This window comes from Marmota marmota, unplaced genomic scaffold (genome assembly GCF_001458135.2).
Source record: "Marmota marmota marmota unplaced genomic scaffold, marMar, whole genome shotgun sequence".
Taxonomy (NCBI): domain Eukaryota; kingdom Metazoa; phylum Chordata; class Mammalia; order Rodentia; family Sciuridae; genus Marmota; species Marmota marmota.
Genome location: NW_025999982.1, coordinates 18,873,167 through 18,893,069, shown reverse-complemented (window position 1 = coordinate 18,893,069; position 19,903 = coordinate 18,873,167). Strand labels below are relative to the sequence as shown.

Sequence of the window (19,903 nt, the reverse complement as noted above, 5' to 3'; positions counted from 1 at the left end):
ATGAAGATCTACTGAAAAAAAAAAAAAAAAAAAAAAAAATAACAGGTTTGGGTGGTAATTTGATGACTTTGGAGTCTTTGGGTTTATGGTAGCAACAGCCCAGGAGATTCATGCAGATCCCTGTACTAATGTCTGTTCCTTTGTGTTTCAGGCTCCCAGAATGTTAGTTTCTCAGTGTTTAACAAAGGAAAGTAAGTAACCGGGAGTAGGCAAGTTTGTCGTCATCTTATACTGCCTGATTCTCTCATCTTCCTTTCTTTTTTTTTAACCTTTTATAATGGAAAATTTCAACCATACATAAACAGAACAGTATAATGAAATAGCATAATGATTTCTTTGACTTGGATGAGCATAATTGCATCCTATGCCTAATCTAGAGGCATTGTACCTATTTCAATGTCATGGTGGTATAGAGTTTTGGGAATTACCTCTTAGGTAATCCCTAAATTTTGTAGATCTAAACTTGTCCCACATGCCTTATGTGGGATACAGTTTCATGAAATGCTTTGTGCATTTCCTTTCCTTCTTCAAGAAGGAAAGAGTCCAAATACCATCAGCTTTGGAGAGAGAAATTATGATTCTGGATTTCTGTAGGTCTTACTTCATGTTTTGATGCCATATGATTTGCTAGGTACTCCTTTAAAAGTATATCATCTAGATAATATTAAATTAATTGTGATGATAGTGACATGTTACCTATAGATACACAGCCCCAAGTATGAAATTTTTTTCTTCTTTTTCTCTCACTTTGTCCCAAGAACACATCTAGAGTCTCTCTGATATCTACCATAGGCCAGCACAGTACTGGGCCCCTTCACATTTGTCATTTAATGCTTGTGACACTTTTTGAAGGAGTTCTTATTCTCATACACTAATTTTATAGATTAGAAAACAAAATTGACCCGTATTGTTCTTGTGTGTTTATTTTATTTTATTTTTTTTGTGCCCTCCCCTAAGTTTTTGAACTATTTTGTTTAAGCTAAAGCAAGACTTTACTAAAAGACAACAAAACAAAAACAAAACAAACGGCACCCTCCAAAAAAAACCCTTTAATTACAGTTTAATACATTCTAAATCTCAGATGTGTGTATGTATGTTTGTTTGTTTCTTTTCTTTTTAATTTTTGTTCCAAGGTATTGAACCGAGGGGCACTTAACCACTTACTCACATCCCCAGCCCTTTATATATTTTATTTAAAAGCAGGGTCTCACTGAGTTGCTTAGTGCCTTGTGAAGTTGCTGAGGTTGACTTTGAATTTACAAGCCTCCTGCCTCAGCCTCCCGAGCTGCTGGGATTATAGGTGTTGCTATCATGCCCAGTTCAGTCAAGACTTTTTGAAACCTTTAACAATTTATTCTCTTTTGGAGGTAAGTCCTGGTTTCAGTTATTTGGAATCTTTCCAGACCCTTCTATGTATTTGCATATATCTTTATTTGCAGAAGTTTGTAAATTTGTGTGTGTCTGAGGTTAACATATCATGCTTTACATATTTTACATAACTTAAAGGGAACTGATATCCAAAATGTTCTTGCGGTCATGGAGTTTGTCCATAGTCTTCCTAAGGCAGCCAATTGAATAAGTATAATCTCAGATGATGTTTTATTAAAAAAAACAGAATTTCTTTTTTTTTTCTTTTGCAGGTCAGTGGTGCACAAAAGTGCCTGGCTGATCAGTGCTAAACAGGAGCTCTTCCTATACCAGACACACTCAGGTACTGTGTCCCTGCATCTTGTAAGCCTCATCCCTTCCTTGATGCCTCTTTCTTCTGGCAATTTCTCTGTGACCATTAATACCTGAAGCTGTCCCTGTTATCACAGATAGTTCTTTGGTTTTGTTTGAGATTTGCTTCTATCAATGTCAGCTTTAGTTTCTGCAGTCATGCATTGCTATAGAAATGCCTCACTAGGCAATTCATGTTTGTATGAACCACATACAAACCGAATGCACCACAGGGATAGATCACTCACTCAGGGTGGCTTCTTGAACTAATCAAGAGATGAGCTGAGTGTGAGTTGTAGGAGGCTGCTGCCAGTGTAGCCAAGCAGGCTGTTTTACATAATTTTTTTTGTTTTATAAGTAGAAGTACATTCTAAAATAACAATGAAAAGTATGGCATAGTAAATACACAAACTAGTAAAGCCACCATTCATTATCATTATTATTATCATATATCACTTATTATTATTATCATTCATTATTGTTATTATCCAGTGTGGCCCATAATTGTATGTGCCATATTTTAGAGGACTGGCAGTGCAGTAGGTTCATTTACATCTGCATCACTGCAAACATATGAGTCATGTATTGTGTGCTATATTCCTACAAGAGCTGCCACATCACTAGATGATAAGACCTTGTCAGCTCCATTAAAATTTTATGGGGCCACTTTCACAGATGTGATCTGTTGTTGATCAATATTGTTATGTGGCTTGTGATGCACATTAAAAAAGGCTGGATCATAAACTTCTATACAAAATTGATAGATTCAAGTTGAATGAAAAAAAGGAAAGTCATGACTTGTTCTATGTTCTGAAAAATTACAGAAAAGAGATAGCATTTAAACATCTAAGAGCATATTCTTCCAGTTACTCTGATAGCCCATCTCTGAGAGTTCACTGAATAACTTATAATTTGCTGAAATTGATGTTAAGCTATTGCATTCCATCCATGAGTAAACCCTCACACTAGAAAATGAATGTTGAAAATTAGAAAGTTGCATAAAATTGTGAACTCAGATAAGTAGTACAAAGTCAGTTGCTAAAGAAGAATACCTAGATTCTAGGATTTGATACAATCACAAAGTCATTGCAGGTATGTCTAAGTGAGTTCATATTCCAGGAAGCAATCAATATCTACAGTTGCAAGCTGGGCTTGGTGGCCCATGCCTGTAGTCCTACCACTTGGTAGACTTAGGCAGGAGAATCCTTTGAGTCCAGGAGTTTGAGACTAGCCTGGGCAACATAGTGAGACCCTGTCTCAACAACAATACAAAACCCCCAAAGTGCATGATATTTCACAGGTCATAGGAAAAATGCCATTCACTTTAATTTAATATTTAAAATGTTTGCACATTAGTTACAGAGAATAGTGGGTTTCATTGCAGCATATTTGTATATTCATATAACATAATGCATCAATTTCACTCCTCCTCTTGCCCTTCTCTCCTCTCTGCCCCTGATATCTTTCTTCTACCCTAATGGTCTCTCCTCTACTTGCTGAATTTTAACCTTGCTTTTCCTTTTCTTTTAACAACACAATTAGCATGTTTGAGGGTGAATTTGAAGAAGCACCCAAGGTGATATTTACAGTGACAACATAAACAAGAATGTCAGTCCCTTGCTGAGGGTTTTACATACAACCTCAATATCTATTTTATTAACTAAATTCATTAACTATGAGATGGGTAGCATTAATTACATTTTTCAGATGAGAATACAGATGGAAAGAGTCAAAGTAATTTATCAGAAAGTTCAAGTGCTAAAAAATGCAGATAATTCCAAATCTTTTTTTATTTGTTCTTTTTAATTATATATGACAGTAGAATGCATTTTGGCATATCATACATACATGGAGTGTAACTTCCCATTCTTGTGGTTGTATTTGATGTGGAGTTACACTGGTTCATATTTATATATTTATATATGAACATAAAAAAGTTATGTCTGATTCATTCTACTGTCTTTCCCATTCCTACCCCCATCATCCAATCTGGTGAACTTCCATTCCCCCTTCCCCATATGTTGTGAATCAGCATCTGCATATCAGAGAGAATATTCAGATTTTGGTTTTGGGGTATTAGCTTTTTTACTTAGCATGATAGTCTACAGTTCCATCCATTTACCAACAAATGCCATTATTTCATTCTTCTTTATGGGCCGAGTAATATTCGTTGTATATATGTACCACATTTCTTTATTAACTCAAACTTTGAAGAGCACCTAGGTTGGGTCCATTGCTTAGCTATTGTGAAATGAGCTGCTATAAACATTGATATGGCTAGGTTACTGTAGTATGATGATTTTAAAACCTTTGGGTGTAAATTGAGGAGTGGGATAACTGGGTAAAATGATGGTTCCAATCCAAGTTTTCTGAGGAATCTCTATACTGCTTTCCAGAATGATTGCACCAATTTGCAGTCCCACCAGCAATGTATGAGTGTAATTTCTTCCCCACATCCTCGCCAACATTTATTTTTATCTGTTTTCTTGATAATTACCATTCTGACTAAAGTGAGATGAAATCTCAGTGTAGTTTTAATTTGAATTTCTCTAATTGCTAGTGATGTTGAACATTTTTTTCATATATTTGTTGACCATTCATATTTCTTCTTCTGTGAAGTACCTGTTCAGTTCCTTTGCCCATTTATAGATTGGGTTATTTTGGGTTTTTGGTGTTAAGTTTTTCTTTATGTATTCTGGAGATTAATGCTCTATCTGAGGTACAGGTGGCAAAGATTTTCTCCCATTCTGTAGGCTCTCTGTTCACATTCTTGATTGTTTCCTTTGCTGTGAAGAAGCTTTTTAGTTTGATAGGATCCCATTTACCGATTCTTGTTTTTACTTCTTGCTCTTTAGGAGTCTTGTTGAAGAATTTAGGTCCTAAGCTGACATAATAAAGATTTGAGCCTACTTTTTTTTTTTTCTAGTCGGCACTGGGTCTCTTATCTAATGCCTAAGTTCTTGACTCACTTTGAGTGGAGTTTTGTGCAGGGTGAGAGATAGGGTCTAATTTCATTTTATCACATATAGATTTTCAGTTTTCCTAGCATCATTTGTTGAAGCTATCTTTTCTCCAATGTATGTTTATGATGTCTTTGTCAAGTATGAGATAATTGTATTTGCATGGGTTTGTCTATTTGTCTTCTGTTCTGTGCCATTGGTCTTCATGTCTGTTTTGGTGCCAATACGATGCTGTTTTTGTTACTATAGCTCTGTAATATAATGTAACATCTGGAATTGTGATGCTTCCTGCTTTACTCCTTGCTGAGGATTGCTTTGGCTATTCTGGCTCTCTTATTTTTCCAAATGAATTTCATGACTGCTCTTTATGTTTCTATGAAGAATGTCATCAGAACCTTAATAAGACTTGCATTAAATCTGTATAGTGCTTTTGGTAGTATGGCTATTTTAACAATATTAATTCTTCCTATTCAAGAACATGGGAAAACTTTCCATTTCTAAGATCTTTTACAGTTGCTTTCTTTAGTGTTCTGTAGTTTTTATTGTAGAGGTCTTTCACCTGTTTTGTTAGATTCATTCTCAAATATTTTCTTTTCTTTAAGGTAGACAATTCTAAATGCTATGCACATAATCAATATGTTCTTGGAAGATTGCTCTCCTTGTCACCCCACCCCAATCTTCTCTGTGAATCTGCAATCACCGTGAACCCTGGCACGCTGGATAGATTGGAAGAATGTCTGATAACACAGCTATTTTGTATTTCCAGGGTTAAAATCTCTTGGAATCAGGACACTCAGGCCAGAACTTTTTCATAGCCAAAGAGGTTGGGGGGAGAGCAGAGATGGCCAACCCCACAGAGCCCCAGGATGAGCACATTCAATCACTAGTCTAGCTTATTAAGCCAATAATCTTTCTAAGTCTCAATTAAACACCTATAAAATGAACAATGTGTTTATAACAACCTATAAAATAGTTGTTATTCTAACTCCAAAAATTATCCAAAGAAATTGATGAGCAAGAATCTTGGACTTCATCTAAGATTTCCTTCCCCCTCTCATTTCCATGTCCATTCAATTGCTAATTTCTCCCAGTTTCACTTCCCATGTTTCTTGGTTGTGATATATTCACTTTATCTCCACAACTACTGTCTAAATCTGGCTTCATCATCTCTTGTTACAGACTATGCTGAAATGGTTTCTAAATGGCCCTTGCTCTGACCTTTGTCCCTTGTTGATCTATACTCTACATAAACACACCTACTCTACACTACATTTCTAGCACGTATCTGATGCTTCTTTCTTGCATGCTGTCTATAAGGGGTCTTATCCCCTACAAGAAATGATCCAGGCATGCGGCCCGGGTTCAATCCTCAGCACCATATACAAACAAAGATGTTGTGTCCGCTGAGAACTAAAAAAATAAATATTAAAAAATTCTCTTTCTCTTTCTCTCTCTCTCTAAAAAAAAAAAAGAAAAAAAGAAATGATCCAGGCTTCTGTCCATGGCTGATCTGCTTCTACAGCTCCATTTCTCCATGTATGTTCCAGCAACATTTGGAGACACTGTGCATTTCTTCTCCATATTTAGACTATCATTTGCTTTCAGTGTCCTTTCTCACCTTCACTTGGTCAGTTCTGATTCATCCTTTAAGATTCAGTTCAGATTCATAATGGCACATGCCTTTAATCCCAGAGACTCGGGAGGCTGAGACAGGATGATCCCAAGTTCAGAGCCAGCCTCAGCAACTTAGTGAGACCCTAAACAATTTAGCAAGACCTTGTCTCTAAGTAAAATATTTTCAAAAAGTGTTGGGGATGTGGCTCAGTTGTTAAGTGCCCTTGGGTTAAATTCCCAGTATCCAAAAAAAAAAAAAAATTCAGTTCATATGTCATCTCTAGAAATTTTGTACCCTCCCTCCATCCCTAAACTTCTCTGCACTTCATATACTTTCTCTAGTTTTGCTAAGCAAAATGACTATAATTTTACTCTTTGATACCTTCTCTATCCTAACATAATGACCTCCTGGAAGAGAGAAACTGTGTTATGTTTATCTTTGTATCCTTATGCTATAAATTAGTTGTTCTGTGAATGTTGAAAAGTTCACCAAATATCAACTTTGTTAAAAGTTTAAGAACTTCCTAAGTTGATTTTGTCTGTGGTCTGTGTAATTTTGAATGCATATCAAAAGAATGTGTTAGTGGAGTATGGTGGAGTGCTCCTGTAATCTCAGCTACTTGGGAGGCTGAGGAAGAAGAACCACAAGTTGAAGAGCATTCTGGGCAACTTAATAAGATCCCATTAAAAAATGAAACAAGCTGGGCATGATGGTGCATGCTTGTAATCCCAGCAGCTCGGGAGGCTGAGACCAGATGATTGAAAGTTAAAGTCAGCCTCAGCAACGGCAAGGTACTTAACTCAGTGAAACCCTGTCTCTAAATAAAATACAAAAAGAGGGCTCAGGATATGGTTCAGTGGTTGAATGCCCCTGAGTTCAATCCCTGGTACAAAAACAAAACAAAAACATGAAAACAACAAAAACAACAAAAAGATAAAGAAGAAAGAATATGTTAATCTTTTCATGTAGCTAGCCAGAAAATTCCAATACCCAATTCCAATATCCAATATCTTATACTGATAAAATGTGATAAAAAGTGTATAAAAAGGGGGAGGTTATTGTTAGAATATTGGAAATGGAGGGAACATGTAGGAACCATTTGTTCTGCCAGGTGATCTGCTTCTCTGGTCGGTGACATCCAGGATGCAGTACGGTGTCCCCACACACTCACATCACACTTACCCTCCCAGCTCAGCCCAGTGGTTCAGCAGCACATTCCCAGTGAATGGCATTGCATGGTGTGGCTTTCTTTCTGGTGACCACGAATTGCCCTAGGCTCTATGGCTCTGCACTCTTTATTGCCTGGCCTCCTTCAGTTGGATGACAACAGTTGGTATTCTATCCACATCTAGCCGTTTGGCTTAGGGTAGGACCCTGTTCACTTCAGTGTGGTCCTGCCATCATATTAATATATTTCTCTATTTATAGATCTACATGAATATTTATATGTATGAAATATAAAAAAATTCTCCTTAGATATTCCATGTGATATTAGACATGTGTCTCCCAAAATACTTGTTTTGTCTTTTAACAGGATCTTATTAAGTTTCCCAGACTGTTCTTCAACTTGTGATTCTTCTACCTCAGCCTTCCAAGTAGCTGAGATTACAGGTGTACTCCACCATAGCCCGCTAACACATTCATTTTTATATTTGAGTGTTGGAGATCATTTTTTTGCCCCGAATACCTCCTCTGCTTTGTCTCATGGGCAAAAGCACTATGAAATACTCTCATTGAATTCATATTTTGAAGTGGCAGCTATTTATGATTAGCCCCCTCCTTCATCTTATCCGAGAACGCAGCTCCACTTTCCCCTAGAGGGAATGAAATTTGAGCAAAGTGTCATAATAGGAGAGGAAAGGATGAGGTGAAGTGGGGATATGTGGCATATTGCTGTAGAGGACCCAAACAACTGGGAACAGCTTGAGGGGGTGAGCACACAGAGGGGAGCCTGCAGCAGGGGCAGCAAGACTGAGTAACTCGTTCTTCTGCTTAGAGCACATCACAGATTCACATGGGTGACTCAAATTCTTGCCCAGTGCAACCAAAGTTGACTCCTCCAGATGGTGTAAACTGCTGTTCCTGACTTGTAAATAAAGTCCTTGAAGCTGAGAGACAGATTTCCTAAGAAAGCATCATGGTATATAGAAGATTTTCCTGATATGATGAGTGATTCTGCATATCCCCTCCATTTCCGATATTGATTGGTATAATATATATTTACAGTCTTTCTGGTTATGTGCATTTAAAAAATGATTATTAATAGAAAAAAATTTCAACGGATGCTGGACTTGGAAAGTTAGAATAGAAAATAAATTATGATAACTTCTATTATTATATGATTATCTGGGTCATATCCTGATCTATATTTGGAAGCTTACTTTTTTCTTTTTTTAATTTCTTGCAGAAATCCTATCTGTGTTTCCAGAAACTGGGAGCCATGGGGGAAGAACAGATATCACAATTATGGGAGACTTTTTTGACAATTCTGCCCAGGTTACCATAGCCGGTAACTATGTTGGGATAGCTGAAAATAGTTCACGGTTTCAAACGCTGTAGGAGCTTACATATCTCTTTATGGCCTGGGGGGCTGTGAAGAAAAGCAGTCTTTGCCTTTTCTATCGTTTCATGTCACTAAGGTCTTTTACTGGTGTTTGGTTGTGACCTGGTGGTCTTTTGGTCCTGTTGCTTTGCCAATGGGTTACGGGAACAGGATGTCCTACAGACACACTTAAAATGCATGGGCAATTTCCTCAGGTGTCCCCATCTTGGGGGGTGAAGAGAAGAAAAAGATACAGTTGCCTCTTCACAGAGGTCTACTTCTACTAAAAAGCAAGCCCTTTCCTCACTTGCCCTCCTTACCAGGAGTAGGTGGGCACTGGCTCTGCAGACTCCTCTGGAATAGCCTTTGGAAACTCTGTTATGGTACCTGTCTGGAACCATTGGTTCTGCCAGGTGGTCTGCTCTTCTGGTCGGTGATATGTAGGATACAGGACAGTGTCCCCACACATTGACATCACACTTACCCTCCTGGCTTAGCCTAGTGGTTCAGCAGCACATTCCCAGTGAATAGCATTACATGGTGTGGTTTTCTTTCTGGTGACCACAAGCTGCCCTAGGCTCTATGGCTCTGCACTCTTTATTGCCTGGCCTCCTTCAGTTGGATGACAACTGTTGGTATTCTATCCACATCTAGCCCTTTGGCTTAGGTAGGACCCTGTTCACTTCAGTGTGGTCCTACCATCAAATTGGTGTATTTCTCTATCTATAGATCTACATGTGTATTTATATGTATGAAATATTTAAAAAAATTCTCCTTAGGCATTCCATGTGATATTAGACACGTGTCTCCCAGGAAGATTGAGTGCACCACCCAGGCTCCAGGAAAGGGGGCAAGGCTCACTGCTCCTCAGGCAGGTAAGAAAGTCTCCAGGCTGTTCAAAGAACTCTCCAGTTAAGTGCTTAGTCACAAGGGTCTGGAGAATAGGAACAAACATGTTTGAATTCTGTCTCAGCTGCTTGGCTGGTTAGCTCAGTGAGCTCCCAGTCTATGATACTATTTCAAAGCTTTCATATCAGGGAGGCTCTGAGCTTTATTCAGTTGCTTCGTGACATTGCACTCCCAGCCCCAGTCAATGTGTAGCCAGCAGAGTTCAGCAGAGACCATGATCCTGACAGCATAACTACCATGCAGACACGAGCTGCTGAAGGAATCTCCAAAACTGCCTCCCTGCATCTGAGGGGTCAGTTGCTTGTTCTTTATCTAAGAAGATAGGAGCAGTGGAGTGTGCTCTTCTGTGCTCATAAGAGTACTATTAGATAAGACAGGAGAGTTGGACACAATGGGGTGCATTTAAATGTTGTTTTTCTCCCCTGTGGGCATCTGTCTGCTCCTTTCAAAAATAGGGTTGTATCATAACATTGCCACTAGCAGAGGCCTGCAGTGGGTAGGCACAGAGGAGGCAAAGTAGCAGGTGCCACCTGTCCTCCTCTGTTGAAAGCTTCAGTCTCATAGCTGCAAGCACTTTTCTGCTAAACATTAGTATTGGAGGCTGAAGTGTAGTTGGGGACTAAAGGTGGTTGGCATGTTACCCAGCCCAGAAACACAGGCTGCACATCTGTGCACAGCGCCTGACCTAATGATTAGACTAGATGCAGTGAGAGTCAACTCTAGAGGCTCAGTACTTGGAAGGAGAGTTGCCCCGCAGGGGAGGAAAACTTTCTAAAGAAAGGCCATTCAGGTGTGAAAATGCATGCAAAGCTTTGGCTTGAGAATTCTCCAGTTCCCAGATCCACAGTTTTTACTTAAGGAAAGCTCCCATTCAAGGAAACAAAACTATTAAAACAAGTAATTGAGAGAACGTGTGTTTCCTGTGTCAGGAAATATATAGCCTGCTCCCTCGTTGAGCGTTTCCCGCTTTAGCTACTTGGATAGTGGTAGGGTAATTTCCTGAAAGCAGCTATTTTTGACAGTAGTGTCCTTTATGAAATGCTTTTGAAGTTTCTGCTATGGAAGTAGGGCAAGCTACTATGCAAAGAAGTGTTTTTCCACCACGAAGTGTGGTGGATTCTGCCTCTAGGGGACATTTGGCAATGTCTGAAGGAATTTTAGCTGTTTTACTTTGGGATGGTGGTAATGATACTGGCATCAGGTAGATAGAGGCCAGGGCTGTTGATTAGCATCCTGTGGTGCACAGGACAGCCCCTACAGAGTAACCCAGACCTAAATGTCAACAGTGCTGAGGTTGAGAAACCCTGGGTTAAGGTAACATTATTAAAATATTCTCAATTTTCTGCTTATCCCTTACCTACCTCTCCATCTTATGGAGGAACGACAGTAGAAGTTTAAAATAATAATAATGACCCTAGCCATCTCTACTGAACACTTACTATATTTTGGACTCTGTATTGAATATATTTCCAGCTTCCTTTTTACTGGGGTATCATCTCTATTGGCCCCATTTTGGTGCATGAAAAAATGAAGACACAGGAGAGAGGCATTAAGCAGTTTGTTCAAAGCTACATGGCTAGTAAGTAGGAGAGCTGGGATCTGAACCCACAGCTACGAGTCCAGAGTTTACCCTTGACCTGAGTCAGTATCCAATATTGATCACACATTTGCTTTGGCCTCAGGTTTAACTTAATATAAAACATAAATTAATAAGTACATTGTTTAAAGTGCCACATATTAGCAGTATGCCACATAATTGGCTCTGAATGTACTTCCACACATTGAGGTTGTAGCACTTGAAACATTTTTCTGGGAAAAGTGAATTTTATGGAATGGAATTTCCAGGCTGAACTGGACCTTTAAAGACACTGAGGTCCACTTGAGGCTTTGGGAGGCACAAAGACAGGCCATGCCACAACACACAACACCCTGTTATCCTTCACTCACCCAAAACATTTGTCTGTTCTGCTTCTCAGTTCTCTTCTCCAGAACTCCTGTTAAAAAGGACTCCCTACTCTTCTCTGGTCCTCTGAGAGCATCTCCCTTTACTGTTTCCCATCAAGTGTCTCTTTACAAGAGGTGTCAGTCTACCCAAGGAATATTTCTGCTTTCCAGAACATTTGTAGTATCTGTAGAGCCTCTCACCTGATTAGTCCATCTTCTCAGACGACTCACCTTTACAGAGAGTACCTGGGTCATTTTCACTCTGTAATTTTAAATACAGTAGTCTCTCAATTTGGGGAGGGTTGCTGTCTGAAGATTATGAAAAAAAAAATATATGTCTTGTAGGCAATCGAGGGCTTCTTTTTGAAGTCGGAGATGCTTCTGATGGCTTGGAACTGACTGAAGCAACCCCTGGGTACAGGTGGCAGATCATGCCTAATGCCAGTTCTCCATTTGGGTTTTGGTCAATGGAAGGACAACCTTTCAGGTATGTTGTAGAAAAGGTGGAAGTACTTTACTAGCTTCTGTGAGGCTGATACAGATAATTTAAGGCAGTGAGGTTCTGGAGGAGAACTCATCACACCAGCCGATTCAGCAATGGAGCTGGACAGTGTTCTCAACTGCTAGTGATCAATATGTAAAATTCATATTTTCTACAACTCTGCTTACAATCTGCTTTGGAGATGATAATCCACTAGAATATCAAGCTAAGCAGTCTTGGTGGATAGCAGAGTAGTATCTCCTGCAGATGTAGTGGAGGTAAAGTGAACATCTGGTTGACACCAAAGTAAGATGCAAGAATTTCCCTTTGGGCCTGTGAAGGATCAAAGGCTGGGCAGCAGCAGTTCTGTTGGAGCAGCCATCCACCGCTGAAAGTTCACCTCATGGCCACTGTACAGCAGGGCAATCTCTTGTGGGCTCTGCAAGATGTGGTTTACTGCCATAGTTATTGCTTGTGATCATGATTTTCCTGTTGAGTGTTTTGAGTCTTTACTTTCTTCAATGCTGAGATTTACAACATTCAATAGTAATCTTAAAAAAATATGAAAAGTTCAAGAATTGTTTAGACACTGCTTCCTTAGTGCACTCTCAGGGTAGTTGGAGAAGCTAATCCTTTGCAGCTGATCCCTTAAAAATCCTTCTCAGAGAGGACAGTGGTGGCTCCTGATGTGAACTTTAGTCCATCTGAGATCTCCTCAGGGGAATTACCATTTTATATTTCAGCTTAGTTGTGGAATGAAAGGCGTTGTTCCTGGTCTAGGGAATCCCAGGCAAGGAAGAAGCCAAGGAGGGAAGGAACACTGTTGGTGGAATAATGCTTCTTGGAGCTCACTGACTAGGAAACGAACCAATAGTCTACCATTGAAACGTGCTATCACCTGGGGTCCATTGTAGCACCTCGTATGCATCTTTTGATTCATATGATAGGACTTGTAGGTTATGTCCCTTTCACTATCATTTCGAGGAGCCACAAACTAGATTGTAAATCATTTCCCATTCTCCCTCTTCTTCATTTTTTAAAATTAAATATTGGTGTATTGATTGATTGATTGATAAGGTAATGTTGTTATATTGGTGACCCTTTAAAACCATTATTTTGGAAACTATTTTCAAATATAAAATTCTCTCTAAAGACAAAAATATATGTATACATTAAAGGAAAGATTTAAAACTTCTTTATAGTGATGACCTGCTGATTTTTAGATAATAACATAAGCAAAAACTAGTGTTGATATTTATTTAAGTGCTTTGATCAGTTTTTAAACTGTATCTGTCTCTAAAATAAGATCACTAGAATTTATCTTGAAACAGTTCATTGAAATGGTCTTATTTTTAAAAAGTTTCACAAGATTTCCTATGATCTTCTTCAAAGTTACATTTTATGACTTTTAATTTAAAATTATTGACCCTTCAATTGATTTTTCTCTTTGGGCCATAATTGTTTCTAATTTGGAGATTATTCTGCATGTGTTGAGGTTTTCTGGTAATCTCAGAGCAAATTCTGATGGGTGGTCTCTCTTTACTTCTGATCATATGGATGACATTACTTTGGTTGAGTTACCACCATGGTTCATGGCCTATGCTGGCTGTAGCAGGCCCTCTTCTCATCTAGGCCTTCATAAGGTCCTAAACTGTGGCTGTGATATTCTCAGTGATGACACAACCACAGAGGGATTTGTGACCTTGTGAAGACTGAGGTACTGAGATAATGAAAGATTTATGGCTCTTCCTAGAATACCCTGGACAATCATGTGGCATAAGAGGCAGGATCTTCATCATCATTACCATAAAGAAAAGCAAAGTACCAGGACAACCATATGTTGGCTCAGCGATTCAGACCTTGGTTACTCTCACTTGACTCTGTGTTCTTCTGCTTTACAGAGCGCGGCTCAGTGGGTTCTTTGTGGCTCCAGAGACAAATAATTATACATTCTGGATCCAGGCAGACAGCCAAGCTTCCTTGCATTTTAGTCAGACAGAGGAACCAAAGACTAAGGTATTCATCTTCCTCTCATTTTCCTTTTCTTGTACCCTTGAAAAAAGGAAGAGTCAAAGCAGAGTTCTCATTTCTAAAGGTGATTATAATATTCCATGAGATGATCAGGGGCTCTAATTGTTGAAAAAGAATGTGGTTGAATATAATGGTATCTATTATTTATTGAGCATTTACAATAAGCCAGGAATTCTGCTATAGTTTTTACATAGTTCACCTCTAATCTTCACTGTATATCTGTGAGATATGTATATTTATCTCCATTTTTCCAGATAAGGAACTTGAGGCTAAGAAAGATTGTATGGCCAATCCCAGAAAGCATGGATAATAAGAGGTATATTCAGGATACATATCATATTTGTTTGACTCCAAAATGTATGCCTTTCCACTACTTTTGGGTAGAGATGTAACCAGCCTCATATAGAAATTTCCTCATAAACTTTGGGGGAGAAGTGAAGATGCCTTTAAAAAATAGCCAAATGAAGCCATCATGTGATATGACCCAGCTATACCACTCATAGGTATTTATCTGAAAGAATTAAATCAGCATACTATAGTGATATGCATACCCATGTTTATAGAAGTAGTACAAATCACAATAGCTAAATTATGAAACCAGCCTAGATATCCTTTAATGAATAAATACATAAAGAAAATGTGGTATATATAGAGAGTGGAGTTTTATTTAGCCATAAAGAAGAATTAAATTATGCCATCTTCAGGAAAATGGATGGAATTTGAAAACATATGTTAAGCAAAATAAGCCAAACTTAGAAGGTCAAGTGTCATATTTTTTTTTTCTCATATGTGGAAGATAGAGAGTAAAAAGGAAAAGAAAGGTGTGGGGGGAATCTCATAAAAATTAAAGGGAGATCAGTGGAGTAGAGAAGAGGGACCAGGAGAGGGAGAAGGGGAGAGAAATACTGGGGAGTGATATTGGCCAAACTATATTGTTACATTGTGTGCATGTACAAATATGTGACAACAAATCCCACCATTATGGACAAATATAATGTACAAATAAAATATGGAGAAATAACTTAAACATTAAAAAATGCAGCCAAGATTCACTTGTGCTATTGACAGAGAGTCACCATACTTTTAATTTGGAATTGATTTGCTAGTTGGTTAGAGAAAGGTCATAGATTGTGATGTTGTTGGGTCATTCTAGGTCAGATAAGGAAATTGAGGCTAAGAAAGATTGTATGACCAATCCCATAGGGCTTAATACTACTTTTAAGTAGTATTAAGGGCTTAATACTACTTTCTAGGCTTAATACTACTTTTTTTCTCTAGGGCTTAATACTACTTTTTTCTCTAGGGCTTAATACTACTTTTTTCACAGCATCATGTAGACCTGTGTTGTTAGGTTGGCTGTTCCTGCTTTGAATATGGTCTGTCTGGCCTCATTTGAATACTATTGAGAGAGAGAGAGAGAGAGAGAGAGAGAGAGAGAGAGAGAGTGCTGGAGAGAAAGAGAGAGAAGTGGAGAGAGAGGGAAAGAGAGGAGATGGAGGAGCATGAGCATTAGCAACCACAGGGCTGAGGTGAGTGGCCCGCTTGCTGGGAAGGGCTGACTGGTTCAAAAGTCTCACGTTAGTAGCTGTCCAGACATCCAAAATTTGAGAAGAAAATGACTGGAAACTTCATGTTTGTCCTGATATGTGAATTTGGGCACAGGTGGAAGTGGCCTCCGTCAGGGTTGGCACTGCTGATTGGTTTGACTCCTGGGAACAGAACGGGAATGAAGGGCCCTGGCAACAGAAGACAGCCAAGTTGGAGCTGTTGGGGGGAGCCAAGTACTATCTGGAAGCAGAGCATTATGGGACAGCCCCCAGCAGGGGAATGAGAATTGGGGTCCAGATCCACAACACCTGGCTGAATCCTGATGTGGTCACCACTTACCTCCGAGAGAAGCACCAGATCCGAGTCCAAGCCCAGAAACTTCCAGAAATACAGGTCTGCATTTCCTTCAGTCCCACGAAGCGGAAAGTCTTGCTTAGTAGAAGTACTGTCTGGGAGAGGGGACCTGAGTTGTAATTATACTGGGACATGTACTAGATAAGATTGTGAAGCTGTTTTCTTAAAAATGCAATTTTATTATTGAGATTACCTTACTCATTGACTTAGTTTCAGAAATTTAAGTTTCAGGTAAGTCTTTTTTTTGAAAACTTATTCTCCAGATCCTTCAAACACACACACACACACACACACACACACACACACACTCATGTGAGTGCACACACAGGAAACACCAGTTTTTTTGACTAATGCAGGTCCTATTTCCTGATATGCTGTGCTTTCTAAGTCTACTCATAAAGATTGTCCTACTTAGTAGGTCTTTGAGTTTTGCCCCATATTTTTGGTGAGAAACTTTGATGTACTTTTTGTTGTTCACTTTTTGATGTACAAAGACAAATGGATTTGGACTCTGTGTTCTAAATCTTCTAGTCTAACAGTATCATGCACATAGATAACCATAGAACAAAGTAGAAAATGACAGAAGATTTAAGGGATTAAAAGCTACATAGATCTTATTCCAGAATAAAAATGTAATGGGTGCAACAGAGAACGTGTTGGAAGCAGAGACTGAATAAGCCTCTGGGAGAGTGGGACATTTCTTGTGGCTGCTTCTGTCTCCTGGGCCACCATGGAAGAAAGTGCTTGGTGAGAAGGGGTGGAAGTGTGGCATTCAGTGGCAACTTTAAGTCTTATGTTCTCAGAAAATTGGCACAGATAAATGGGGAGGTAGATACATATATTACTCCAAGAAAAGTTTCCATTAGGTGAAGACACTGTGTCTTCAGAGCCTCCTACATCATAGTGCATTTAGAAAACTGAAATTATTATAAAACGGAAATAGCTGGGGAGGAGACATGTTCTGTGTTTCTAGACTGACTGTGTCAGTTAGTCCTGTCACTCTTGACTTTTTAGATGCTGAATGTATCAGGCAGAGACAACCTTTTCCTTATGTGGGACAATGTTTCTAGCCAGCCAATCCCTGCAAATGCCACAGCCCATCAGGTGAGATCCTTCTTCAAATAATGAGGAGTAGGGTGGGAGAACTTGGGATGGTCTTGATGCCTACCGTATGGAATCCTGGTAATATTTTTTTTCCTTTTAATAGATTCAAACCACCATTGAGGAGTTACTTGCTGTAAAATGCACACTGGAACCGCTTTCAGCCAACATCCTCCTCCGGCTTGGATTTGAACAAGGTGGTGTTTCTAGCTTGGCAAATTCTTATTCTCTTTCCCATTATTTTCTTCTTCTACTTTTCTGTAAGATAAAAGAACAATCTTTGTTTCCTTTTCAAGGTGCTAACAGATTCAAAGAAAAATGTGAGCACTAGATTTGACACTGAGTGGCCAGAAGAGAAGCTATATGATTGGGAATGAGAAGTTTGGCAGAGGGGTCAGGAGAAAGGCTAGGTGTTCCTCCTGAGCTTTGACATAGGGTAAGGCACTTCCTGGGAAGTAGGAGGTAGGAAGAGGTGCAGACAGACATAGCCACAACTGTGCAATCCTGTTTAATTCAAAATGCATCTAAAAGAATTATTACATTAAAAATTGGTCTCAAAAAATTCTTAACATGTGAGAATGTCTACATGTTACATGTTACATGAGGATGTCTACACTAAGGTGAACTAACTTCCAGTTGACCATCTTTGTCTCTTTGCTTCTCGTTTTTTCTTATGTCTTGGTGCACAGAGAAAGTGGTAGTGGATTTCCATGTCCAGGCAGATGGAAAGGGTTTCTGAAAGCTGGAGTCTTCTAGCTGCAGGCTGCATGGCACTATGCCATGTCCAGCTCTCCCGGGGGCTGAGGGGCCAATATCAGAGCGAACACACAACCATTCCCTGCCCATACATTGGGAAGCTCTATCTGTTTAACATCTTTTCCTGCCTTGCTGTTTTACCTGAACTGCATCCAGGACTGGAAGGTTCCAGCTCTGATGGGGACATCACCAGTGGGACAGAGCCCTTCTGTGGCAGATTCAGCCTCCGTCAGCCTCGACAGCTTGTCCTGACCCCCACAGTTACGCAAATGAGCTATCGACTAGATGAGTACCCCCATGTGAGTAGCAGCCCTCATGCTTCCAAGTCCAGTGGGTCCTGAAGGGTTGATAGTGTTCTCTGGGTTTGAGACTGAACACTTCCAGAAAGAAGAGCAATTGCTGTGATTTCCCCTAGGTACCTCAGGTGGGGGGTCCTTGGTGTCTTAACTGCTGTTCCAGGTGTAAATAGATACACCTCACCCCCATTTGTATGTTGTCATCTAGAAATGCCTATATTAGCTATTAGCCTACAGAAGGTTTTCTTTGCAGACCCTGCAGTCAGACTGTCAGACCCTCTGGTTTTGAATCCTGACTATACCCTACAATCCTTCAATATCTTATTTAAGTACAGCATGCTTTGGTTTACTCATCAATAAAATGGGTAATAATGTGGTCTAATTATCAGGAATGTGGTGAAGATTAAACATATACGTATATTAAAGTGCTTGCCCAGAGGTCAGGACTCAGGAGGCTAGTTATTGTTGTTATGGTTATTGTTATTACTGATGGATTGATGGACAGGTTTTTTTGAGCATCTGTTATATCCTTTGCTTCAATAGCTCTGCCATCCTTCATAAAAGGGCTGCAGCTCATTTGCTCTTTGGGAACCACAGTGAAATCTGGAAAGGTGGAGCTCATGGCAGCAGCTTTGTGTTTTCATAGTTGTGCTATTGGCTGTGGGAGAGGGGTTAAATGGTTCTGGTCAGGGGCTCAGCTATCTTTAACCTCTCCTCTATGGCAGGCTCCCACTGGGGGTTGATTGCCCCTTAGGGAAGTGTTGGAAATGCATGGAGATATTTTTGGTTGTCACACCGGGGAATTGCTATTAGTATCTGGTAGGTAGAGACCAGGAATGTCTCTGAACATCCATTAATATGTAGAAATGTCCCCACAACAATGAGTTACCCAGCTCCCATGACATCAAGAGTTCTGAGGTGAAAAGTTTCTTGTGGCAGAAATCCTTGTGTTTATTTGAATTAGAAACCAAGGATGTTGGGGAGTTAGAGTTGAAGAAAGGCTCAAAGAGGGTGAGTGATTTACTTAAGTTTGCACAGATAATTGGGTTAAAGCAATTAAGATTGGATACTTTAAAATCCTTAGGCATTTAAAAACTCTGTTGAATGTTGATATTTTTGATCTCAAAAAAGCATTTACTTCACTTCCCTCTAGCTTTATTGAAGTAAGTAAATAACAATTTGCTCTAAATTATTCGTGTCTCAGCTGGACCGGTAAGCTGCAGGAAGGTAGGAACTGGGCTCTCTCATGGCATGTGGCAGGATTCTAGACATGTGGCCCCTCATTATACATTGTTTAAATGGCTGCTTCTTGCACCAGTGGAACTGAAGAACTTATTTTGTGTCTGTAGATGTGTATCGCATACAAAGGCTATATGAATAAGATCCTAAAGATGACTGTGTCTTTCACAATTGGCTTTCAAACCATCAAAAAGAAGAACAGCACCTGTGACTGGAGTCTGCCTGGGACCAGCCCTGAGAGGTAGGGATTTGGTAGGAAGGGGAGGAGGGGATTCTTCCAGCTGGGGGAACTGGGGGACAGTGGCCCACTTGAGATACTGAGAGTCTTATATTTGGGACTCAGTTACTAACATGGGGCTTTGAACTTGGTTTGTTTTTTTTTTTTTAATTTGACAACCAGTTTGACTT

At 39.5% G+C, this 19,903-nt stretch overlaps 1 protein-coding gene across 1 annotated transcript in view; it reads left to right on the top strand.

Annotated features, from left to right (window-relative positions):
* Pkhd1 (PKHD1 ciliary IPT domain containing fibrocystin/polyductin) overlaps nt 1-19,903 on the top strand; it is a 427,258-nt gene that overhangs the window by 15,994 nt on the left and 391,361 nt on the right. The window contains exons 7-17 of the mRNA XM_048805732.1: nt 134-191; nt 1,641-1,711; nt 8,702-8,803; nt 9,616-9,711; nt 12,035-12,176; nt 14,072-14,186; nt 15,864-16,142; nt 17,118-17,207; nt 17,311-17,401; nt 18,117-18,259; nt 19,606-19,736. Of these exons, the coding sequence (XP_048661689.1) occupies nt 134-191; nt 1,641-1,711; nt 8,702-8,803; nt 9,616-9,711; nt 12,035-12,176; nt 14,072-14,186; nt 15,864-16,142; nt 17,118-17,207; nt 17,311-17,401; nt 18,117-18,259; nt 19,606-19,736 (1,318 nt within the window). The remainder of the gene's footprint in view (nt 1-133; nt 192-1,640; nt 1,712-8,701; nt 8,804-9,615; nt 9,712-12,034; nt 12,177-14,071; nt 14,187-15,863; nt 16,143-17,117; nt 17,208-17,310; nt 17,402-18,116; nt 18,260-19,605; nt 19,737-19,903) is intronic.